The sequence below is a fragment of the Malania oleifera genome, chromosome 3 (genome assembly GCF_029873635.1).
Source record: "Malania oleifera isolate guangnan ecotype guangnan chromosome 3, ASM2987363v1, whole genome shotgun sequence".
Taxonomy (NCBI): Eukaryota; Viridiplantae; Streptophyta; class Magnoliopsida; order Santalales; family Ximeniaceae; genus Malania; species Malania oleifera.
The window spans coordinates 49541409-49568611 of NC_080419.1; the positions used below are offsets into that span (position 1 = coordinate 49541409).

The window sequence follows — 27203 nt, forward strand, 5'->3', positions numbered from 1 at the left end:
CAAGTACCAAAATTATACTAATCTTGACTTTATTTAAAAAAGAAATTAAGATTTCTGCGAGTGCAATTGAAATCAAATCACTTTAAAGAAACTATTCAAAGAAAAATAAAATTGTTTGCTCAAGTATCAGATTAATGAGAAAAAAAACTTCTAGGAAATCGATTTCAACTAGTTTCTCACTATGCTTTACTCATCTAACTAATATGAATTAATTTTCTTTGTTTGTTACTAAATCTCAAATTCATCCAAAAGCTTCTTTAGATAGTCAATTGGAAACTATTCTTGATTATCTTTCAACACAAGAGTTTGCAAATTAATAAAACAAGAATGCAATAAGACCCACAATTTTTATACTACATAGGTTCATACAAGTCTTTCGATCTCTATATTTACCTATGCTGAAATATCCTATTTCTATCCTATAATTTTCCCTTTCGGGAGCAAATCACAAGATCAAAATCATTTAATTAATGGCTAGTTAATTAAAAGCAGTAAGCTCAGAATAAGTCAGACAAACATAGAAGAAAATTACTTTAGATTGGCATAGAAAAGCAATCATATTTTGAAACCAAATTACATCGTTTTCCTAGAAATAAGGAAATTAGTTCATGCTAAAAATAAAGTCCCATATAAACGAATTCACCATATTCCCTTTTCTCTAGAGGATAGAAAAAAACAACACTCATAGCATAGCCGTCGTGCGCCGCCTTCCTGTTCCCCCAAGCAAATTTTTTTCTTTGCCACCAGCCACTCTCCCCCCATGCTACTATGCTTGTTCTCTCATTTTTTTCAGCGCTGCTTCCCCCCCCCCCCCCCTGCCCTAGAAAAGAAGAGCTCCGCTCCCTTTCTTTTTTAAAAGCAAACCCTACTTAAAAAAAAAAAACTAAAAGCAAAAACTCACCCAGCTCTCACATTGCATGGGTTTTTTTTTTTTTTTCTCATTTCATTTTAAGGCCCTTAGCCTCTAATATCAAGTCTGGCTCACATGGCTTTGGTTTTCTTCTTTTGACTGAAGGTCCACACGGCCCAATGGATTTTCCATGCATGAAGCCTAGCATGACTGCATGACCTCCCAATTTCAAAGTCCAGCCTATTTTTTTTTATTTTTTAAATCACGCACAAGCCCTTGATTATTTAACAGATCATGGCTCTCCAACATTTTTAATTCTGGATTTAATTTCCGAAAATTTTTTTTCTCCAAATCTACAATAAAATTAAATAACCGTAGTGAGATCTAAAATCGGCAAAAATTAAATAAAATTAGGCTAAAGTTTAAAGTTACGAATTGATAATTTATTCTAATATATGCTAATCATTAGTGATTGAGGTGAGAAAATGCTTGGGGACCACTTTCTTTCTTTCTCTATGGAAAGAATCCCTAAGCGAAAGCCATGTTTCTTTTTTCTTTTTATCAGATATGAAAGGGAGCTCCCACTAGGAAACCGAAATAACCAACTACATAATAGAGTCATGGAAGCGAGAGATTGCTTGGCAGCCCTTTTTTTTTTTCTTCAAGCATGGAGAGAACCCTAAACAAAGGCTTTCCTAGACAAGAAAGGAAGAGAGCTCCTTGTGGCAGGGTGGATTCCCCAATATTCATATGCATTTTTTTTTAAAAAAAATTGAAATAAAAATCTCCATTCAAATAACTATCAACATTAATGTCATGAGTTAGAGCAAGCCCATAAATAAAATGGACCCATACTCTACATTTCCTAAATTAAAATGCTAGAAATTAGGATTATGCAGAGAAGCAGAATCTTGGTATAATCTCGCCTAATATTGATAGTGACTATTAGCACTGCCTCTACTATACAAGAACATCTCTCAATGGACACCTCACCTAGCCATGTGCCAAGTTAGAATGACAAAGAATAATTTCAGTTATACACGTGGAAAGCCTTTATTCGCTGTGACTGAAACCTATTACAATAATTATTCTGTTTCCCTATTATATATATCTCGTTGCTATAATTGCACTGTGCATAGAATTGAATAACATTTCATTTCATTCTTTTTTCTACTTTATTTTGTGTTGTTTCATCATGGTATCAGAGGCTCTTCAGACTCACATCAATCGGCTCTTCTCACTGGTCCAATCTTCTAGTACCTACTTCCATGGCTGAATCTCCTACTGCAGTGAAATCTTCCACCCAAACTGTCTCTCTTCCCTTCCCTACTATTTGATTTCTATCAAATTAACCAATGACAATTATCTATTGTGGAAGGCGCAAATTGTTCCTTACCTTCAACGCCAGAATCTATTCGGCTATGTTGATGGCACTATTCTTGCTCCCCAACTGCTCGATAAAAGTTCCAAACCATCTCCCACCTTCTTGGCCTGGCAACAAAAGGACCAAGCCATCATGAGTGTACTCATTGCTTCTCTCTCCGAACCCCTGATTGCTCATGTTCTAGAGGCCTCCTCTTCTCTAGAAGTATGGGCTATTCTTAAAGACTTATTTGCTGGAACATCCCAAGCCCGTGTTGTGCAAGTAATGTTACAACTCACCACAGTCAAAAAGGGTTCAGACTCCATTGCTAATTACTACCGACGTGCCAAACTTCTTCAAGATACCCTTGCTCTAACTGGTAAAACATTATCATCTTCTGAGTTTTCCACCTTTCTCTTGGTTGGCTTGGGCTTAGACTATGATTCAGTGGTCACGTCCATTACTACTTGTGTGGATCCTTTTACTCCAGCTCAGGTCTACAGTCATCTTCTCAAACATGAGTCCAGATTATCTCATCAACTCACTGATATTACCGCAACTCCTAAATTCTCGGCTAATGCCACTTTAAAACACTCTGGCAACACAACCTCTTGAGGACATGGTTTTCCTAATGGAAAAGGATGGTTTAGAGGGCGTGGTGGTTGTGGTTTTTCCCCCTCCCCGTCCTTCTTCTCATCCAATTGGCCTACTTGTCAAGTATGTCATAAGCAAGGTCATACAGCCTCTACTTGCTATCACGGATTTGATTACAGCTTTCAATCTCCCCCTCCACCTTCCCTCACGGCTCACTACACTTCAGGTTCCCATTCTCACCCACCTTCTCCCACCTCTATAGACACCACCTGGTACCCAAATGCAGCTGGGACTCATCATTTCACCTATGATCTTTGTAATCTCTCCCTTACTTTTTCTTGAGTACAAGGGTGATGAACAAGTATGTGTAGGTGATGGTACTTCCCTACATATACAACATGTTGGTAGCTCATCCATCTCCTCCACTCATGACAATCTTCTTCTCTCTAAACTTTATCATGTTCCTTTAATTTCTATGAATTCAATTTCTATCCGCCAATTGTGTGAAGATAATTCTATTTATTTTAAATTTCACTCCTTTTTTTTTTTTTGTAAAGGATTCTCGAACTCAGCAAGTTCTTCTCCACGACCCTATTAAAGATGGTATGTATGCGCTTCCACAATCCTCTCCTTCTCCATAAGCTTCTATTGGTGAACGTGTCTCTTCAACTCAGTGACATATTCGACTTGGTCATCCTTCCATGCAACTTGTTCACAAAATAATTTCTTAAGTATCTTTGCCTGTCAGGTCTTCCAGCTCCTTGGGTCTATGCTCCTCGTGTTGCAAGGCAAAACTCCATCAACTCCCATATGGCCCGTCCTCCTACCACTCTCCTGCGCCTCTCCATCTTGTGTTTTCTGATGTCTAGGGTCCTGCTCTAGTGTTCTCTCATGGTGGTTTTAAATACGATTTTTATTTTGTTGATGACTTCAGTAGGTTTACCTGGATTTTTCCATTGCGATGTAAATCTGATGTAGTTTCAGTTTTTCTTTCCTTCAAGCGTTATGTAGAAACACTTTTTAATGCAAAAATTCATTCCTTCTGATCAGACTGGGGAGACAAATTTCAATCTCTTAACAAAGTGTTGCAATCTTTTGGTATTTGTCATCACATTTTTCATCACATTTTTTGCCTGCATGCTCACTCACAAAATGGTTTGGTTGAATGGAAGCACAGACATATTGTAGAAACATGTCTTGCTCTCCTTCCTCTTTATTACCCCATTCTTACTGGTCCGATGCTTTTGTCACTGCGGTTTTCTTAATTAACCGCCTTTCCACTCCCACGTTACATCACAAATCACCTTTTGAGTTTCTATTTAATAAAAAACTAGATTACTTGTTTCTTAAAACTTTTGGTTGTTAAGCTAGCCTAATCTTAGGCCATTTAATAATCATAAATTGAATTTTAGGTCTCTCCCATGTGTTTCTCTTAGCTATAGTTCTTCTCAACATGGTTATATGTGCTTCCATGTCTCTACTTCCAGAATGTATATTTCAAGGGATGTTCTCTTTGATGAAACCAAATTCCCCTTCTCTGCTTCCCTTTCTAGTCCACCTTTTTTTCTATCCATCTCGGCCCACCCTATCCCATGTTTAGTAACTTATCCATCTCAGTTTCATGGGCCTTTTCCTTCTTTTAATCAACTCTCTCCTTGGCCTAGCCCATCTCCACGCCCCAATACTCTATTGTCTCTGTCTCACGCTTCCCCTCTCGGCCCACTAACTCATCCTCCCATCGTTTCACCCACCTCCCGTCCTTCTTCCAACTCATCTACTAATTCTTCTAGCACACCCTTACCTTCATCCTTCCACTTCTCCCTCTGAAATACCTTCCTCCTCTATCCATCCCATGAAAACTCGAGCCAAAGCAAACAAATCTTGCCATAAAATATGGATTGATGGCACTATTTCTTGGCCTCGGCTTTGCACTCATGCCACTTCCACCATTGCACCCGACGAACCCTCCTTTCTTACTCAGGCCTCTAAATTTCCAGAATGGAGGCATGCGATGCAACCGAAATTTGATGCAATTATTTCCAACAATACTTGGTCGTTGTTTCCTCCCAATCTTATCAAAATATTGTTGTCTATCGCTGGATTTTTAAGACCAAACACAAGTCCAATGGTTCCATTGATTAGTGAAAAGTGAGACTAGTTGTAAGCGGCTACAAGCAACTTGAAGGTTTCGACTACAATGAAACATTTAGTCCAGTGATCAAACCAACTTCCATTAGGTTAGTTCTCTCACTTACTGTATCTTCTGGGTGGCTGATTCATCAGTTGGATGTTCAAACTGCCATTTGCATGAGGATGTTGATGAAGATGTTTTTATGACTCAACCACTTGGGTTTGTACACCCTCAATTTCCCAACTATGTTTTCAAACTCAATAGAACTTTATAGGCCTTAAACAAGCTCCATGGTCCTGATATGCATGTCTCAACACTCGGCTACTGGAGTTGGGTTTTACTATTTTAAAATTAGACACCTTCCTATTATTTATCGACATCAATCTGTGGTGGTCTATATCCTGGTCTATGTGGATGATATATTGCTTACTGGTTCTAGTTCGAGTGTTTTAGCTCATCTTGTCTATGTTTTACATACTGATTTTCCCCTTAAAGAACTGGGTGATTTACATTATTTCTTAGGTATTGAATGTCACCGTGATTTTATTAGACTCATGATTTCTTAGAGGAAATACATCTTGGATTTGCTCAAAAAGACAAACATGTTAAACTGTAAGCTCGTTGGCAGCCCTATGTCCCCTTCCACTAAGTTGTCTACTTTTGACTCCATCTTCGTGGAAGATCCTACCTTATATCAAAGTGTAGTGGGCAGTTTGTAGAACTTGCTCTTCACCAGGCCAGACCTTACTTTTTCTGTCAACCGTGTTTGTTAGTTCATGCATGCCCCATGCCTATCTCATTGGTAGAGTGTTAAGCATATTTTACGCTACTTAAAGCATACACTTCATTATGGTTTATTTTTGCAATCATCTTCTACCTCTTTCCTGGCTGCTTATTCCAATGCTGACTGGGCAGGGTGCCCAGATAATAGAAAATCAACTCGTGGCTATTGTATATTTTTTGGCAAAAACTTGGTCTCATGGAGCTCCAAGAAGCAATCTACTATAGCTAGTTCGAGCACGAACGCGAAATATAAGGCCCTTGCTCATGCGACGTGTGAACTATTGTGGTTTCAATTTCTCCTTTATGAGTTGGGAATCTTCTTATCAAAACCTCCTACTCTTTACTATGATAATCTAGGAGCAACTTACCTATCCATGAATCCTGTGCTACATTCTCGTACCAAACATATGGATATTGACTATCATTTTGTACGAGATCGGATTCAGGCCAAAACTCTGCAAGTTTCTTTTCTCTCAAGCAAGGATCAGCTCACTGATATTTTTACCAAGCCCTTATCTATACCCAAAATTTTCAACTCTTCGATCGAGTCTCATTGTTCTTCCAGACATGCTTGGCTCGTAGGGGCGTATTAGCACTGCCTCTACTACAAAGGAACAACTCTTAATGGACACCTCACCTGGCCATGTGCCAAGTCAGAATGATAAAGAATAATTCCAGTTATACACGTGGAAAGACTTCATTCGCTGTGGTTGAAATTTGTTGCAACAATTATTCTATTTCTTTGTTATATATATATATGGTTGTTGTAATTGCACTGTGCAGAGAATTGAATAACATTTCCTTCATTTCATTTCGTTCTGTTTTCTACTTTATTTTCTATTGTTTCATTGGTGACAAATGAAGATAACAAAATAAATGGGATGGTTCAATAGTCACTACATAAAAAATTCCTCTATAAGAAAAGTAGAGTACCCTAATACTTCTTGAAATTACCTCATGAAGAAAGGAATGGTGTAAGTGTGGTGACCTCAACAACTTGGGAATGTTGTATATGATGATGCATTTGAGGCAATTGTTGAAATCAGCCCCCTAAAAAACTAGAGATAGTTTATACCATCTTTAGAATAAATAAATAAATAAATTCCAGTTCTTTGGATTTTTTTTTTTTTTGACTCAGCTACTTACTTTCACCTTTTTTTTTTTCTAAGACAATGAGACTTGAGCCTTGAACTTTTGGTCTCTCTTTGCAACCAAGCCTTAACCAATTGGGATCATTGGCTTTTGCACATTGTCTGTATCTTTATCTCATGGACTGGCCACATGATCTGGCAAAACCTTTCAAGTAATCAATTCAATAACCATCATTTCTCATTTCATTTGTGTATGGCACATAATACATGGTTACTGTATGCCATGACTCAAGCACAGTGACTGTTAAATCCTAGTTTCAACTAATGAATGTTATTTAGGTTCTATGAACTTCTACCTTTCAAGTTGGACGAACAATTTTCAAGCTTATTTAATAGGCACGTTAAAACAAATACCATTTCTAGAGTATAGTAATTTTACAAGTTTGTAGCAAAGCAAGTGGTTCTCACAAGCCATCCCAAATGCTCTCACAGTTTGTTTTTTGAAAATTTGGATTCAAAATGACCAACCACTCATCTCCTTTACTGGCCCACGCCTTTTGACTTTATAAGAAGGAGACATGCTGCCAAAAAGGCACAAGGAGTTTAGATCTTGTTCCCAATTTTATATGTCAAATTGGAACATCAATCGAAGTTCAAACCTTCCTCGTCGTGGCAGGAAGCCTGTGAAATTATATTAGAAACAACTAGAAATAGAAATTTAAAACAAACCAAAAAGAAATGGCGTGAGGAACACTAAATAAGATACCCCATCTGAGGAAATAATGCCAGTGATCTTAAAACCTGGCCATGAAAATGGAAAACAAGAACAGCTAATGACTATCGGCAGGACAACAATACCAACATAAAGACTAATCAGATCTAGATGATCCCCATGTCATTGAAACCATCACAAACTAAAAAATAAAGCAATTAATAATCAAGAATCAGAAACCAGCTGAAGCGCATCCCAGATGGTGTCCATGTCCAGGGAAGGCATCCTACTCAGCTGAACACCGTCCACACTCTCACATGCCACTTCTTGAGATTTCCTATTGCTTTCAACCACTGCATCAGCTCCAACTCTGCTTTCCAACTCAAACTGCCACTCTTTTCTTGTTGGGTCTTGCCCCATGCCCTTAGCTCTTGAATTCTCGGTCAAGTGCTTCGTGGGTGTTGGTGGCGTCGGCTGATCAACGGCCTTTTTGCGAGCAGAAATGCCTTGCGATATAGCCTGCAACTTTGCCTGGAGGAGCGCCGCTGTCGTCTCCTTCAAAGAATTGAGCTGAAGTTGATGTTTTAGATCTGGGAAGTTCAAATGTGCATAATCTCCTCGCAACATATACGCTGCTGTATCGTACGCAACCGCTGCCTCCTCAGCGGTGTCGAAGGTCCCCAACCAAACCCTCGTTCTATTTCTCGGTAACCGAATCTCGGCAACCCATTTTCCCCAGTGCCTTTGCCTCACACCTCTGAAAAGCTTTCCGGGGGACGACACCGGCGACATCGACGCCTTCTTCTGGTGACAATTCTGCACTTTTCTTGCAGTGTACTTCATTGGCTGGGTCTTGGTGGTGCTGAGCCAGTAGTCTCCTAGACCCTTTGAGTGATTGGATGCCAAACTCTGCGTAACTTTGAGCCATTCCATTCCTGGCTGAGCCTCAACTTGATTGAGTTGGGTCATGGGGAACATAGGATTTGCTGAGGGCATAGGCTCACACGTTTCGATCTTGCTCACAATTCGATTTGACGCATCTAACACCGACGTTTCATGTGAAAACAAACTTAAGTTTGGGGATCCGGAGTTGGAAGAGCTCGATAACGAAGAAGGAGAGGAGGGCTCGGAGGCTTGAGATGAAGCTTGTTTCTGGAAACATTCCAGGAAATTCACTGGAATCAAGTTTTCTTTGAGACCTAAACTCAACCCACTAGGTACATTCAAAGAACTCAACTTAGAAACAAATGGGTGAACGCCCTCATCTTGGATCATGCTTTGGTTGTGAGCGAGCTCCGGGTTGTTCTCGACCAAAGCTGCAGCAGAAGCCTCGTAGGCCGAAGACCTCAACTCGGAGCCCGCAGCGTCCCAGCTCGTCGGATCAGCGAAAAACCTCAATCCCGTTGCCGAAGACGACAAGCCCTTCTGAATTGGAGTTTCCGTGTCTGGAAAGTCCTCCATGTTAGCATGAAACTTGAGGAAAAAGGATGAGAAGAGAGACAAGTGAACAATGAGGTATAAATGACGCAAATGCTGGCACTATGCTGCTATATATATATGTATATTGTTTTAGGGAGGATGAGGTTGCTGTGGCCAGTCAGTGTCATTAAGGAAGAACATCCACCCACCCCATTAAACCTAGATCAAATGAACAAGCCAAAGAAGACATGAACTGTCAGGCTCCAATTGGGTCTCAGAGAAAATGCCGAATATGGGAAGCACGAATACGTAGGGGAGTTGAAGAAGATAAACTTTTTCTTTCAAACAAGCACATCTGACTCGGACGATAACTTTGCTTTGCTAATAAAATTTATTAAAAAAAAAAAGTAGGTTCTCCTATTTTATATTCAACCCTTAACAGTTACCTGTCCCATGCGATGGATGTGCTATAGCTAGCTAGCTAACTTCAACTTTTAATATATATATATATAGAGTCTCATTATTTAATTAATTAACATTACTTTGTGTTTTTTTTAATCATTGATGGATGATCATGTGATTTTCTTGGGCAACCACATGCCCTTTGATAACCTTTTTTCACTTTTCCCATTGAATTTAACATGAAGATTAAGACATTTTAAGAGAACTTCTCTTTGCTTGTTAGCATAATTACTGTCATTTATGAAATTTAATTATGCTAAAGAAAAATATCTGTCAGCGGCATGGTCTTTTAATTTCATTGTTGTCCTTTCATCGACAGGGAGCTAGTATTATATATATTCCCTTAATTATAGCCAAACCTTTTAAACAAATTAATGCCTAGCTTAATAATATATCAACGCTTTAGGTTTCATCATTTGCAGAGAAATAAAGAAAGAATAGCTAGAAAAACAAAGATATAGACAATTGTAGAGGGTGGTGGGGCTACCATTTCAAGGCATATTATATCATGAAAAGTACTTGGGGTTATTCCAATAGATACAGAATACATGAGAAAAGATAAATTGTTTCCAAATTTTATCACATAAATGTCTATTTTTCTGTCATGTCTTAAAATGATACACTCTTTACATTATAAACTACTGCACACAAATTTTTACTTTTATTTATTTATTTATTTTTTAATATGAAACTCTAACTTGGATGAACCTTTCGAATCCATTCAAGCGGCACCAAACCAAAGGCTGAAACTATTGTTGTCCATCCATTAACACATCCCTAATAATTCACCTCGCAAATCACCAGCGGAGAATTGGAATGGACCCTATGATCAATTTTGGAGGAGCTCATCCATTTTGCAACTGAAAACTTCCATTAAAATTCATAAAATATTTTGCTTGAGGTAGCTAAGCCTTTAATGGACGTCTTAGAGAAAAGCACCTTGCCTCTCTTGTAGATTTATGTTTGTAACACCACATACTATGGAGGGGTTAAAATTTAATTAATTAGTGTTTTAGCATTATTGTATTTAGAAGGTGTAATAGGGGTTTTGGGCTTGGGTTTATACATACCTGCGTACCTACCTACACCTACCTACACTTACATACATACATACATACATATATATATATATACACATACATACATACATACATACATACATACATACATATACGTACAAATGCACACATGGACAACGTTTTTTTGACTCCAAAAGTCTAATATTAATTTTTTAATTTCTACCAAAGTTAGAACTTGAGTGTACTTTTTTTTTTTTAATTAAGTTTTCTTGGTTGACATGTACAATCTATAAAAAATTTTATCATCTAATGAACTAAACTTTGATGTGCCAATAATTAATTTTTGACCAAACAAATTTTAATCCAAATGAAGATACCAAAATAAAAGAAAAAAAAAAGTAAAAATGTACAAATATTTAATTAGGCCATTGATCAGTCCCTTAAACCAACCTTCCCCACTTTTCCTTATTTTGGTACCACCCACAGGAGATTGACCGATCCAACTAATATTTAAAATTTTGAATTGTTTGCATGTGATTGGCTGAAGATCTTAGGCTTGCCACATTTCCTATTGCTGCCATATATCAACCCTCGATATTGGCAGGTAATGGTTGGTAGTTATCAGTAGTTATTTTCAAATTTGAAAATTCAAATTCAAATTCGAAAAGGGTTTTCCCTCCCTTCCATTGAACGTCTATAAAATGATCTGTTGGGGAGATATTGGGGCACGTCCAAGTGGGAGCAAGGTGAGGATTTCAAGGCATATGTGTGGATTATAAGGGAATTTTCCATTGTAGAAGAGTAAGAAGAGATCCCACAATCCTCATCTTTTGAAAGGGACTTTAAGGGTGTGATTTGTTGGGTCTAGCCCACATAAATAAATATATATAAAAAAAAGGAAGCCCATGTGCTTGAAGCCCATTAAGGCAAATTAAAGGAGGCGGTAGTGTAGAGGAGCACCGGCAACAAGAAAAAAAAAAGTGTGTGTGGCAGTATGTGAGGCAGTAGTAGTGTGTTGTGCAGTCTTTATCAACTCGACAATCGGACGGTCTTTTGTGATCCGATTTTGCTAAAATTTGGAGAGCATGTGATGAGTCCCTAAAATGCATAATTTTAGACACTCATTTACCCTTGTTTATCTATTTACCCAGTATTATCATTGTTCGGAACTATGTAAGGTTTGTTGGTCTTTTCAGGAAAAACAAGTTTAAATCGAGGAGTTAAGCATACAAGAAGCTAAAGGAGAAGTTGGGGACACACAAAGCTCAAATCAGATGCTCACCCAAACTCCTAAAGATCGAGATCATCAAATGAAAAGAAGGTTTTGCTCGACCAAGTGGTACGACCAGTAACACCAAGGGCAACCTAGTCTTCCACTCCAGACTCTGAAGTTTAAACAAAGATCGAAATGTTGTGAGGGTCAACGAAGTGGTTGACTATTTGACTCTCAGGGGTGACTAAGGCAAGATACTGAAGTCTTCAGAGCCTAGAAATACCGAGAGCAACGACCAAGCGGTCGACCAAGAGACCTTGAGGGGCGACTATGTCGAGTTCCTGAGAAATCCTAAAGATCGAGATCCTGTAAGTCTCAACCATCAACTCGACTAGCAAGACCCTAAAGTGCAACTTAGTCGAAGATACTGAAGATTCGAATTCCCGATTTCCTGCGAGTCTTGACCAGGGCATGCACAAGTCGAGCATGGGAGCGACTTGGTCGAAAGCGATGATCTTCTATGCGAGATATGCTGCAGACTTTCCTAAACTGTGAAACAAACTTTGTAAACCCTAGAGCCTATAAGTATTTGCTACGAACATAAGTTCTGAGTTCCTTTTTGGCCTCTCTTAGGTTTTTGAGAGACTTAAAATGTAATTGAGAGCCAAGTTAGAGTAGGAGTAGATTAGATTTCAAATCTTGTTTTCGGTCTGTGCATGAAGTGTTTGACGACCTATGACAACTGGTGACGTTTATATGCTCTCCGTGTATATTACACGATCATTCTCTTATACATTCTTGCATTAGTGACAGGCGTTCTAAATACTAAAGGGATGATCTTTTTACTTACTTTCTCCTTTACTGCTTTCAATTCGCTACTTTCCATTTACTCGCTTTGATTTATTGCTTTGTTTATGATGAAAGGCTGCATATAAGGACAAGCACTACTACAGTTTCAATCAGGTAGAAGTAGTTGGCTACGAATCCACAGAGGTGTTTGCGTGATCGTTGAGACAGGGCATACTTCGGTTCCCAACCATACTCAGGATGGTTGGTGCACCCTTACTACCTTGTGCCTTTGAATGACCCTCTCCTACTTTGGCCTGAGAATCTCAGGTTAGTAATCTTATGTATATTTGATTGATAGTAGTCAGAGGTATGACATCAAGTATTTGATTCATATCTAAGCATTGCTTTGTAGGAGTAGGGTAACGCAGATTTTATCTGCATCCCTTTAGTTGTTAGTACACTCATTGCAAAATACCATCTTTCTACTTTTCTTTTACATAAGGCTACAATAAACTGATTTGGAAGTGGTTTGATAACTATACTTCAAGTCCTTGTGGATTGACACTCAACTTTCCCCACTTTCTACTGAGGTTGGGGTTAGTTAGGTTTTATAAATATTATTTTTGGTAGTGTAGGACCCAAGCCTCGGCGAGCCTACCAAATTTGGCGCCGTGGCAGGGGACTTGGCTACTGTTATGAACCTATTTCCATTTTAGAGTATTGTTGTTTTTTTTTTCTTTGTTTGTTTTTTTTTTTGTTTGCTGAATTTGAAGTCTTACATCAGTGTGCTTCAAGTGTGTATATTCGGTTTGCGTTCTTTAGAGCCTAAGATAATTCCTCTTGATCCCAAGATTGAAAGATCCCATAGGTTCTCTAGGAGACCTACCTCTAATCTTGAGTTTGTAGAGTTTTCTAAACTTAAAGCAATGGTTGAACGTCCACCGGTTCTCGCTGACCAAATCTCGGAACCCTAAGCTCCACACTTACTTGTGGTGGTAGAGCAACCCCTTCGGCCTCTTAGAGACTACACTATGTTTAATGCATACACAGTGCCATCCCGCATTCGGTTCCCAGATGTTTAGGCGACACAATTTGAGATTAAGACTTCGATCATCTCGATGCTGCCCACCTTTTATGGGAACTCCACAGAAAATTCTTATTAGCATATAGATTAGTTTTTGGAGATTTGCTCCACCATCCGCATACCTAATTTTAGTGACAATGTTCTTTGTCATAGGCTTTTTCCGTTCTCTCTGAAGGATAAGGCCAAATGTTGGTTGACGTACTTAAAGCCGAACTCGGTGGCCAACTAGGCCACCATGCAACACGAATACCTAAAGAAGTACTTCCTGTTAGTCGCCATAGCTCGGGAGTACATACGATATGCCCTGTAACGAATATACAATAGAGTCAGAGGAGGGGGGTGAATGACTCTTTTCGCGTAGTAAAAAATTCTCTCTACAAAACAAAATACTTGGCAAGATTCAAGCAATTATATCACAATATATGGAACTTAAATTATGCACAAGATAAATAATAAAGAACACGGAGAGAGAAGCTTAACACTGAGTTTCTAACGTGGTTTGGCACCTAACCTACATCCACGCCTTAGCACCAAGCCAAGGATTCCACAATCCACTATAATCGCTCCTTCCTCGGTGGAGTGAGCCTTACAACCTTGGGAACAAATCCCTATTGCTCACAAAGAGTCTTTACCAATTCGGTTCACAAAGAACCTTACAACTTGGTTCACAAAGAACCTTTCACAAGGAGATGGAAGATGACAAAGAATGGTCTTTACAATGAGCAAATGTGATTTACAACTCAAATCTCACACTATTCTCTCAAGAATTGAATCAAACACAATAAGTGAGTAAGAGAGAATGAGCACATGTAATGAAGAACTAATATGCAATGTGCTAGGTTTTGTATAAAATGATGTTTTTTTAGTAAGAATGATCAAATACCTTCAAAACCATGCTAATACAAGTCTAATAGCTTGTATTTATAGTCCAAGAGCCAAAGGAGCCGTTAAGTAGCCATTGGGAGGAAGAAAAATTATTTTATTTGGTAAACTAGCTGTTTTTCGCCCATTGGAGCAGTTCTTCCTGTTGGACTCATCGACGAGCTTATGCTCTCATCAACTAATTACACACTACAACTCATCGAAGAATCCCCTGTGTTCGTTGATGAGTGCCCTGAATTAGAAAAAGTAATCAACATGAAAGTTGAGGCATTTTTTATAAGATTTTCGGGGACACCAAGATCATCCTTTTTGGACTTTTCTATCAAAAGTTATGCCCAAAATACCGAAAAGTATTCAAGACTCAAGGCTGCACTACGGTAGTGACCATTACTTTGTTAAATATCCATCTTTGCTAAATGTCTACATTGTGGATAGATAATTTATAACATAAGTTGTTACTTGAGCTATATTGATTGCATGCTTGTTCTGAACGCCATTTGCAAGGCTGATGCAAATTTGTGAATTGCATGCTAGTAGTTAAGTGGGATTCTGCATTTTGATTTGAATTATCTATTTTAAACATGCAAGCTAGGTAGTTGACTAGAAACATGAATCCATAAGACTGATTTTAAATTCTAAATAATTTTACAAGTCTTATGAAGTGTCTAAGTAGTGCCCATGCTCTTCATAGTATTTTGATCTTAAGTGGTCACTTAGTCTATTACATGCCTTTTTTCATTATTGAACATTTTTTTTTTTGTTAATGCATGTTAAAATGATCATTTGTATGTTATTTTAAAATGGAATTATAAGCCTTTGCATACAAAATGAAAATGTTTTGAAATTTAGTGTATGCTAGTTGAATTTTATGAATATCCTTGCAATGCATGCTAATTAATTGAATAAGTATTTGGTACATGTTGAATCCAATATACTATATAAATTGAAAAACATGTACACATCTTGTTATCTTAGGAAGAACTACCTAATCCTTGGGTTATGTCCTTTCACTCAAGAACTAAATGATTAAGCATCATCATTTTAATTAAACGTCACATGTTTTAATAATGGTCCATTAACTAGGACTAATGCATGACATTGGGGTAGTTTTCATTTGTATCACACTCATTAAGTATTTTAAGTTGTGTCATCTTCATTCTGAAGTCCTATTGCATAATGTTTGAAGTATAGCCTTGATTGGCTATCGTATGCTTATTGAAATGCAATATGTCATGATTGTGATCTAAATGATTAATATTTGTTGCATGCTGAATTCTTATGAAATATGAATATAGGATAAATGATCTTAAATGAACATCATCCTTAAGCTACAAAATTCAACTAAGCGTGTATGCAAATATACAGGGGAGCTTAAGCCCCATCTTTAACAGAAAAGGATAAAATTCATCTGCCCTATGGACTCACATTTTCTATTGTTTTTGTTTTTGAGTCCTAAGACTTTTCTAGGTACCTTGAACATCATGTCTAGTCCTTTAATTGAATTATCTTGTGAAATGGATTGTTCTTGGATTTATGAACACACTACACACGACTTAATATTAGTTTTATAATGAGTGGGGAGCTTTATAGAAAATACCCCACTAGTTAGTTAAAATGCTTGATCTATGACGAGTAAATTTTTTTTTAATCATGCCAATATTGATGAGTTAGAATTATAAAACCAATGTGATATTTCAAATTGTATATATATACTTATTGATTGGTTTATTTCTTTTTAAAATATTGGCTATTGTTTTATGGGATGAAATAGCATGTGCTCCAAGCTTGTTAAATGGAAAAACCTTGTTTTTCTCTTGTGAATTACTAAGGTTTTAAATTGTTATTCAAAAGCATGCTATGATTTGTTTTGATGATATATGCTAAGCATTGTATATCATATCCCATTCATGGATTTAAGCTTTAGTGAAAGCTAATCATAACAACATTTTGAAAATTTGCATTGAATGTTTGATCCAACATCATATGGTATTTTTCTTAATGATCATCATTCATGAGTTTTGAAGGAAGTCATTCTTAGCATTTCCAATGTTATGGTTTAGCACCAAAAATTTTGGTATATGTATTTAGCACACACTCACCTCACCACCATGGAATCTTAGATTAAGGGAGAAAAATCATTTTTAGGTAAAAAGAATTGTACCTCTCTTTTTGATGATGATCAAAAGGGGAGAAGATATTTGGTGTCCTCTTTGTTAAAAGAATGATGTGTGGTGTTATGTGAGGGTGTGTGGTACAATGCATATGGTTGCATGAAAAGTTCAACTTGATTATTACTTGTCTTATCTTGCATGAACTTTCTATCTTATTAATCGCATGTTAAAGCTCCATGGATATGAAATATTTTTATTGTGCCTTATGTGCATATAGTAAGGGGGTGCAAATGTTAATCACTTAACAATATGCATATTTTTAGGGGGAGTTTTAATATCTACCCTTTAGGTGAACACCAATGGTTTGCCATCATCAAAAAGGGGGAGAATGTTAGCCTTAGAGGCTATGTGAGTTTAATTGCATTATTTTGATGACAACAGCCCATTAGTAGTTCTAGGTTAGCTTATCTTTGCATAATAAGCTATGGTAAGTCAAACTCAAATGCAAAGATTAAGTAAATTAGTAATATGTTAGACATTATCAAAAATGGGGAGAATGTTAGCTCTGTTGGCTACAATATCATATTTAATGTGTTTTGATGATATTAACCTATATGTTCTTCCTAGTGTTTTCCTATCTTTGCAGATCATGTTTAGTACAGGTACTCGTACATGAATTATTGGATCAAAGGCAAAGATCAGACTGAGTAGACGTCAAGAAGGAAAGATCAAATGGACATGTACTCGGAAGGACCTAAGCACAACCAAAGGAAGCTTAATTGTAGAATTATTTGTAATATGGGTTGTGTGAGGTGGTATGTTTTGTAACTCTTATGAGTGTGTTTCTTGCATGATTTTTGAGCAAGAATTGAGCAAATGCATGCATACTAGGACACATGAGTATATAAGATTGCACTAAAGTCACAAACTCAATATTCATAGTTTTCTAAGTTAAAATAAGAGTTTGTCAAATAAATCCTAAAACTCAAATATGTTTTCAAAGAGACAAGTTTTTAACATCCTAGTTTTAAGAACTTTTTTTATACTTAGTCCCGATTGTGTTAAAACAAGTTTTATGTCCTAAAGTTTCAAAGAAAGTCAAGTATATTTATAAAAGGACATACTAAGCATATAAGATATCAAAATGGGTTTTGAAACGTGTTTTATTAATCAAGATATTTTATATTCAAAAGGATACTCATTTGGACAAGTTTTAATTTCATTGGACTTAATATATTTCATATACTTTTGTCCAACAATGTTTTAAGTCATTAAAACGCATTTTGACAAGGAAAAACAAAGTAATTGTCACTACCGTAGTGCAGTGTTGAGTCCTGAACATGTTTCGGTATTTTGGATATAACTTTTGCTAGAAAAGTCCAAAAAAAGGATAATCTTAGTGCCCCTGGAAAGCTAAGACAAAATGTCACAACTTTCATGTTGATGACTTTTTCTAATTCAGGGCACTCATCGAGGAACACAGGAGATTCGTCGACGAGTTGTAGTGTGTGATTAGTCAATAAGAGTAGGGGCTTGTCGACGAGTCCAATGAGCAAAACCGCTCCAACGGGTGGAAAACATCTAGTTTACCAAATAATATAATTTTTCTTCCCCCCAACGGCTAGTTAACGACTCATTTGGCTCTTAGGCTATAAATACAAGCTATTATACTTGTATTAACATGGTTTTGAAGGTCTTTGATCATTCTTAGTAAGAAAACATCATTTTATACAAAATCTAACACATTGCATATTAGTTCTTCATTACATGTGCTCATTCTCTCTTACTCACTTATTGTGTTTGATTCCATTCTTGAGAGAATAGTGTGAGGTTTGAGTTGTAAATCATATTTGCTCATTGTAAGGAGCATTCTTTGTCATCTTCCATCTTCTTGTGAAAGGTTCTTTGTGAACCAAGTTGTAAGGTTCATTATGAACCGAATCGGTAAAGCCTCTTTGTGAGTGATAGGGATTTGTTCTCGAGTTTGTAAGGCTTGCTCCCCTGAGGAAGGAGTGATTATAGTGGATTGTGGAATCCTTGGGTTGGTGCTAAGGCGTGGACATAGGCTATGTTGGAATTGGTGTATTCCCAAGAAGGGGGGTAAATTGGAAATTTAAAATATTTCTTCCTAGGTTCAACTAATCCAACAACAGTATTTCACAACTTAGGGTCTATCTAACCAAATACCAATCACCCAATAATAAATTAACTGAGCAAATAATCAAATAAAATATAGCAGACTCAGTTTATCCCAATTATTCACAATATTTAAATCATGCACACATTCATAATTAATTAAATATAAGCATACATGTGCAGGAAATATAAATTGCGAAAATTTAAATTGCACACTCGATATATTATCAGGGTTCAGCCAACTGTGCTTACGTCCCCACCTCATCTTGCAAGCCCGAGGATTACCACTATTGCTCACTTAATGGGTGAAGTGACACTGTTTCCAACACCTTAACAGGATGGTGCACCTAACTTTCCTAATCGGGTCCAAGCCAATCCGGGACTATTCACAGGGCTAGTCACCCTCTTCCGACCATATGTCGGGAATACAACATATAGTCAATATAATTTTTGTGTACAAAGATATGTGCTTCTCCAACAAATAGATTTGTACCAGTATTAACCAATGCCCATCAACGAGATAAGAACTATAAGCTCAGTGCAAATAATGTGTAATAACACTCTAGGTAATGTCAATAATCAATCAAGTGCAAAAGTGTATTACTAATCTATCTTTGAAACAATATGTAAATATATTGCAACCAAAAGTAGGGTTTCAAAGATTTTCGGACAATATAATCAAAATATCTCTAACATGATTTCCTAAAAATTCTAGCACAAGAGATACTTGAAATGAAGCTTTTTTGAAAAATATTTCACAAAGCACAAGAACAAGGCTATAAATACTTGCAATAATACTGCAAGATTCACAAGCTCCAGAGAATATTCCCACTGAAGACTTCTGAATTAAATCACAAGAGGGCTCTCAAGCTCACTCTCAAAAAATCAACATCCAAAAAATACAATGACAGTGTGAGCCAATATAAACAACTTAATAATACTCTTCCCAAAGGATTTTAGCAAGTAGGATGAGTAAGAGATGGATTTATGGCTTGTATATGATAAAATAAGGGTTTTGAAATTCGAAGAGTTTTGGCTAATGATATTTTCTAATCCATGCTTAATCTTTCCAAATGAACTTGTATTTATAGACATTCATAAAAATATAACTATTGGGGACTCATTCGGAATTTTTGAAAAAGTTTAAGTATGGTTAATAAAAAATAACCCCGTCTTAATTTCGGTAAAATTCGAGCAACTTGAGAGGTTCGGTCGACTATTTTTAAGGTTCGATCAACTAGATTGCTCAGTTCGGTCGACCCGGGCATTTTTTAACTAAGGTATTGGTTGACTAGACTTGAGGCGATTTTGGAACCTCCGAGGTTCGGTCGACTAGGCTAAGTTTAGTTGACCAAATTTTGGTGTTCAGTCGACCGAGACATTTTTCTTCTTCAAGTTCAGCCAACTAGGGCGTTGGGATTTCCCCACGTGCCAGTTCGATCGACTAGAGTGTTGAAGTTCATTTTAAGATTGGTCGACCAAATGGTCAACTATTGACCCTCGGAAGGTTCGGTCGACCGAAGCTACTATGTTGGGTCGGGTTGGGTCGACCGAGTAGTCAAACTGTTGACTCTGGCAAGTTCAGTCGACCAAACCTTTTATATAGCTTCAAGTTCGGGTCGACCGAGGCCATTCAAATTGTGCATTAAAGCCCAAATTGACATTTAAAGTCACCCCTGTTCACATAATAAGTTATAGGAGACTTTTTTATGCAATATATTTGGACCTATGGCAAGTCTAAGGTCTTTGAGCTAATAGTCCCTACCATGCATGATATGCGGATTATTACAAACCAATAGATAATTAATACAAACCCGAATGATAAATATAAAAATATAATACAACTTGAAACACAAATCGATCTTCATGCCCTGCTCCTTTACAACTCCATGGTATATGCCGGGGCTATGCTCGTTCAGGTGCTCTTACGGCTTCCACATTGCATCATCATCTATGTTAACTAAAACATAAACTTGCTCAAGTACTCAAAGCACACAGATGATATATTGTGGTTTGTCATAATCAAAACAACGATCTGACCAAAAAGTCAATAGGCTAGGTGTCAAACCATGTTAAAAACTTGGTGTTAAGCTTCTCTCTCCCCACTCTTTATTGTTTATCTTGTGCATGATTTAAGTTCCATATATTGTGATATAATTGCTTGAATCTTGCTAAGTATTTTTTTTTTGTAGAGAGAATTTTTTAATATGCAAAAAGAGTCATTCACCCACCCTCTGACTCTATTGTATATCCGCTACAGGGCATATCGTATATATTCCCGAGCTATGATGACTAACACTTCCCAATTGGGAAGACAAAGTAGCTTTAGAGAACTATCACAAGTTTTTCACACATGGATGGGGAACTTTTCTTTGAGACCTGGGAGCGATTTTAGGACCTCCTTCATAAATGTCCACATCATTAGGTCCCCAAGTGGCAATTAGTGCAAACCTTTTACGCAGGGTTAGCTAAGAGAGATAGATCAATGGTTGATGCACTGTGCGAAGGTACTTTCTTCACTAAGCATGAGAATGAGGCTTAGGTTCTCTTTGCAAACCTAGTTGAGAATTCCCAACAACACAATGTGACTGCTTAAGACTCCTCCAATCCATTCACTTACAAACCTAAGGGAGTTTACTAGTTGACCTTAGATCATGACCTAGCACCCACTTTGCACAAAATATCTAAACAGTTAGATCAATGTTTTTCCTTAAGGTAGCAACAGAAACTACAAGCCAGTGCAAAAGTATGTGCAATTTGCTCTGAACCTTCCCATTTATACTACAATTACCCACATGCATCATCCCAGTCTGAGCTTGTACAGGAGGAAATGAAAGCCATCCATAATTGGTACGATAGGCTGTCAAATAACCCCTATTCCAACACATACAACCCTGAGTGGAAACAACATCCTAACTTCTCCTAGAGGGAACAACCTCTGAGTTTTCAATCCCAAAAACCTCCACAAGTTTCAGATGCTCAAACCCCTTGTCCTTACAACTCTCAGACTTATCCCACATTTGCCTCTAGACCTTTATCCTTTTAGCAACCACCTCCTCCTTGACCCAAATATGATTCTTTCCAAAAGATGGTGCTGAAAGCCCTTAAAAACATTGAGACTGGTTGCCAATTAGATTGGCAACTCCTGCATTCCCATTCCCAGTCCATCGTGAAGCTAAAGGCCACCTTAGAGCAACTAGCTACTTGTTTGAGTTAGAGAAATGAAGGAAGATTTCCATGTCAACCCTTAGTGAATCCGAAGGGACAATACAAGGTGGAATGTGAACTGGACGCCAGCCCCTCATCATGCCCTGAGCAGGCCTAGGTGGTGACCCCTCTACAAGGTGGTAGGATGACAAATAATGCAACCGAAGAGCAAGTAAGCTAGGGAGAGAATGAGGAAGAAAAGAGGGCAATACCCAATGCTGACTCTTGCACCCTATCTTCCTCTAGTTTAGTACATAGACCCCTTTATTCATCACCTGTCACTGGAAGGACTAAACCTCACCTCACTCCTCATAGGGCATTTCATGTTTCGCTAGTAACACACCCCACAGCTTCCCTTGCACCTTCCATATTTAGAAAAGAGGCCTCAACTAAGTCCATCTGGGACATGTTTAAACAAGTAAGGGTTGATAAGCCTCTCCTAGATTATATCAAGCAATCACCTACATTCATAGAGTTCCTTAAGGACTTATCAATGTAGGAACAAGAGTCAAGAGTGCATATGAATGGTTTGGTTAAGCGAGCCAAACACATGAGCTCAATGATATTAGGACACCTCATTCCTAAGCTAAAAGATCCTAGCTAACCCACTAAATCATGTGTAATTGGCAATTACACCATTAATGGGGCCTTTTTAGACTTAGGGGCAAGTGTAAACATTCTTCCGTACTCGGCTTACCAGCAACTTAACCTCGGGAAGGTGCGGCCCACCTCAGTCACATTATGTCTTACTGATCGATCCATAAAGAAACCTTGGGGTGTGGTAGAGGATCTAGTGGTCAAGGTTGAAGAGTTCCATTATCCTATTGATTTTATTATCTTAGATATGGAGCCTTCCACAAATCTGATCCCTGTCATTTTGGGACGACCATTCTTAGCCATGGCTAAAGCCTGTATTCAATGCAGGATAGGGATTATGGACATCTCCTTGGGCCACAAGCAACATAGGCTAAATGTATTCAATGCTCCTTAACATCCACTGAAAGTCGTCCAAGTTATAGACGAAGATGTGATTAATAAAATTGTTTAGGAAGTAACTCCCTTAATTATGTGGAGGGACCCTTTGGATAGTGCACTTCAACTTGAAAACCCCTCCACTGTTGAACTAGGGGATCCTTTTGAGCAACCTTTTACACATCATGAATCAGTATCTTGGCTAGCAAAAAACTTGGGGGTAAGCAAGAATGGGCATGACACAAAAAAAGGGAGGACAAATTTAACTTTGAACTAGGATGAGTTCAAAACGAGCTTAAGTGCGTCTGGTTGAAGATGGTAAACTTAGCACTTTTGAGAGGCAACTTGAGAATTTTTATTTTCTTCTTAAGTCTATAGGTTGTAGGTAGTAGAATAAGTATGATTCGAGGAGGTAACTAAAGGGGCGACCAACATGCACATGGGCAAACTAGTCTAGCATTTGATCTGTTCTAGGATTGGAAAGTACTAAGAGACTCAACCATCGTCGTGACCATCAGTGAGATGGCATGTGACCTGGTTAAAAGTTAATAGCTCCCTGGCCACAATTCTGCGATGCGACAATCATTTAGTCGCGTGCGACTAGGTCGGGCATACGAAAAGCCATTTAAAAAATTGCTTAGCCCTTGGTCATTCCATTCCCGCTCGTTCCCCTTCAAGGTCGATCCTCGTCGCCCCATATCAACCTAGTCGCTAGACCTCCCTCCATCGTTCTTTCACCTCTAAAGGTGGTCATCTGGACCAATTTCAGTCACCCACAGTCCGTCGGCAACTCAGGATCTGGCTGTCTCTCTTGTGATTCACTGGTGTCATCCCTATTGGAGTTCCATTGATAATTTCTCCCAAACCTCCTTCCAGGCATGACTCGTCCCTACCCACTGCCAGGTGACTACAGTTTCAGGCTGTGCCACAATGAGGTTCCTCTTTGTAGGACCACTCAACCCTAGGGAGAGGCTCTGTCGCGATGGGTTGACCATCCTCTAGGACCCAAGGTGGTATTCTAAAGGGGGACAGTCTAGCCCGCCTATGCCATGATTTTGAACTGCTCCGTTCTACAGTATTCCCATCACTAGCAAAAGTACATGAAGAATGTGCGTAGGGTGCTTGTACGGTCATCACAATCCTTCATTATATCTTCCCACATGTCACAGAGCAGGACCAACTTCTCGAATCTGTGCCAGACTTGCATGCTCCTACTAGGATACCATCCATTGTGCCCACTTGAACAAAATTCCCAAGAGTGCCTAACAATACTTCCAAGGGTCAAGTGTAGTGACCTAAAGAATAATAGTATTTAAATAATAATTAGGGAGAGAAATGGAAACAGAAACAGAAGGAGGCAGTAGGCTTCGTCGATGAATGCTTCGTGTTCATTAATGACATTGCATTTTAGAGGTAATAATAATTTCAAGAATTTCCAAGCTTCATTGATGAATATAGGGATTCTTCGACGAAGGCCTTCAGAACCTTGTCAACGAGGTCCGAGAGAAGGATTTGGGCTACTATGAATTTCGTCGACGAAGGGTAAGGTTCGTCAACGAATTTACTGAAGGACTCATCGACGAATATGGCCCTATAAATAGTGCAAACTCGGATTTTTATCACATTTCAGCGCAAAATACTTCCCTTTTCTCTCTCTTACGGCCCCTCCCACTTCTCTCTTCGATTTCGGCGCTGCCAGTCGCTAGATCGACGATCTGAAGCCACCACAACGTTCCTGGTGAAGTTCTCTTCAAGTTTGCTGGGGCAGATCGTCAGTGGGATCGAGTTGGATTTCATCCCAAATTCAGGGTAAGGCATTTTAGTCAATTTTTGGCCTTCTGACAGTTGTAGGAAATAATGTAGGCAAATAAATATTGATATTCTGTTCTAAAAAATGTTGTTTTCAGGGTGTTGTGTAGGAGGCCCTGCGAGTGTTAGGCCAATATACCATATGGGCTTTTCAATAATCAGGTAAGGGAAATATGCTAGGCTAGGTAGTTCTAAAATGATTTCCAGTGTAAAATGTATATTTTTGTCGGTTTATTATTCACAGCAGGACATTATATAGATTATTAATTATGAATACTACGTATTAAATCATTGTGTGGCTTGAGAATATAAATACAGTACACAAGTATGTTTTACAATATTTTCAGGATATAATTTACAAAATATCATGATTATACAGTTTCCAGTACCATAATTTATAGATTACAGTTCAGTTCAGAAATATAGTTGACACAATTATAGTTTATTTCAGTATCATGGTTATTATAGTTATTTCAGAATCATGGTAAATCAGATAGTTGTATATAGAGATATATTATATAGTATCTGATCCTGTTGGACCATACATTTACAGAGCACGGTACCATAGCTACAGATATTTCAATTATGAGTGCAACCACCTATTTAGATAATACGTGGTAGTAGGTTGATCGTATAGTGCCCTAGACGTGGACAGGCTCCCCATCAGACATGGGTTGAGGTGGGCAGATCAGACCGAGGGAGTATAGCGATTTACCCTAGTCGGCCAACTAGTGTAGATCCCGCCTACGGGCTGCACAACCCTGTCATGAGGGGTTAAATCATGACACACACAGTTATCCACAGGGGATGTTTTTAGTTACTATTGCGTATATACAGATTTACAGAAACAGAAAATATACTTATATACATTAGAAGTATTTTGAATAGTAATCTACAATACTGTTATGTTAAGTAACATGGAAAGGGTGGTGGATTTTATTACTTGTACTGTATTTACATATCCAGTTATACATGATTATATAGAAACATATTTTCATAATATTGTAGCTCATTTGCCACACACTAGTAATAGAATATTTCGTCTTACTGAGCGTTTGCTCATCCCAATTACTTTAACATTTTTCAGGTGATCTAGGTAGGCAAGCAAACCAGACTCGCAGATAGAGGGGCTATAGTATTGCCCTGTCAGTAGAGAGTGAGTATATTTTTGGGAATATTTTGTGTAGCCCTCACCATTTGAGGATATTTTGGGAACAGTGATATATGTAACTTTTGGGAAAATTGATAGCACTCTAGTATTGTATATAATTATATATGGATACGTTTATTTGATTTCCGCTTCTTGGTACTTAGGTTAATGATTGGGTTTACCCCAGTATGGTATTAGAGCATGTTAAAAGTTACAGTATAAAAAAATTAAAAAATAAAATACAACCAGTTAAATAGTAGGTCGTTACATCAAGAGGATGCTATACGTACCCGGTCTATAAAGGATACTCCATCTAATGCATCTGGGTACTTAGGAGGCAATGATTCGAATGAATACAACAGAGGAGTGACCGAAGACGAGTAGGTTGGGTCTAAGACTGACCACTTAGGATCCAGTTATGCTATGCTTTTCCTGTGCATTGTGCTTTTGCGGCATATTTCTGCTTGTTTTTCTTTCATTTTCTTTTCTTTCTATTGCATTTTTTGTTCTTGCACTACATCATCTTTTTGTTGGCAGTACCAACACTTGTAATGTTTCTTTCTAGAGTGTATTGCCTTGAATATTAATGAACATACATGGTGCTTTTGTTCTCTGTGTTGTGGTATCCCTATGCTTGCATGCATCCTGTCTTTGGATTCTATATATTTGATGCAGGTACAATAATTTCTATTCATCGCACCATGCAGTGTCCCATGATTACCAGGGTATTTCTTTTTACACTTCAGTGAGGACACTGAAGTCTTAAGTTGGGGGTAAGGTGTAGGTAAACACTACATGGTATTTTAAAGCACAAAAATAAAAAATAAAAAACTTTAAAATTCTCAATGAACATTGTTTATTTTATGCCTTGCTAGCTCCATTTACACTCTTCACATACTTTTATATCACTCACATGTTACATGCATAGGTTTAGCCATTATATGATTTTATTATGCTCGCTAACGAAGTAGTGAGTTACTTGTGTGTTATTCTTGCATAATGTGGTCCATTTATGTTTTGAAACTCTAGGATAATTGACTAATGATTCGTGTGTGTTAATATGATGGTGTAACAACTGGTATTTACATGTTATCTCATAAGTCTAGAATGCACTCACATGTGATTTGTAGCATTTAGGGTTCTTTGTGAGCACTGAGAGAACAACCGTGGAGACTATGACACCATGTGAGGTACCCTTGAGCTGTACGTTCATTTCTTGAGTTGTTGATGACAAACTCTGAGTTTTTGATACCCAACTTCCCTTTTCTGGATATTCCTTATATACTAATCTTTATTCTTGTATTTGCTAGTCTAGAGGTGACATCAAGTGGGGAGATAGAAACTTAGGTCTTGTAGCCTGCTCAAGATGTGAAGACTAAGTCATCCCTGGAAATAGACATAGTTCACAAATGCTTGTACAAATTTA

General features: G+C 37.9%; 1 protein-coding gene and 1 non-coding gene across 2 annotated transcripts; both read right to left on the reverse strand.

Moving 5' to 3' along the window:
• Positions 1-7482: 7482 nt before the first annotated feature.
• On the reverse strand, positions 7483-9333 carry LOC131152116 (ethylene-responsive transcription factor ERF062). Its single transcript, XM_058103772.1, has one exon. The coding sequence runs from the start codon at positions 8983-8985 to the stop codon at positions 7750-7752; it is 1236 nt and encodes a 411-aa protein (XP_057959755.1). The 5' UTR covers positions 8986-9333; the 3' UTR covers positions 7483-7749.
• Positions 9334-20960: 11627 nt separating this feature from the next.
• Positions 20961-21066, reverse strand: LOC131152536 (small nucleolar RNA R71). The gene has a single exon (XR_009136028.1). It is a non-coding gene; the product is annotated as a small nucleolar RNA R71 (small nucleolar RNA).
• Between the last annotated feature and the right edge of the window lie 6137 nt (positions 21067-27203).

Coding starts and splice junctions, on each gene's coding strand:
- LOC131152116 (XM_058103772.1), bottom strand. CDS start 8,985: ATGGAGGACTTTCCAGACACGGAAACTCCAATTCAGAAGGGCTTGTCG.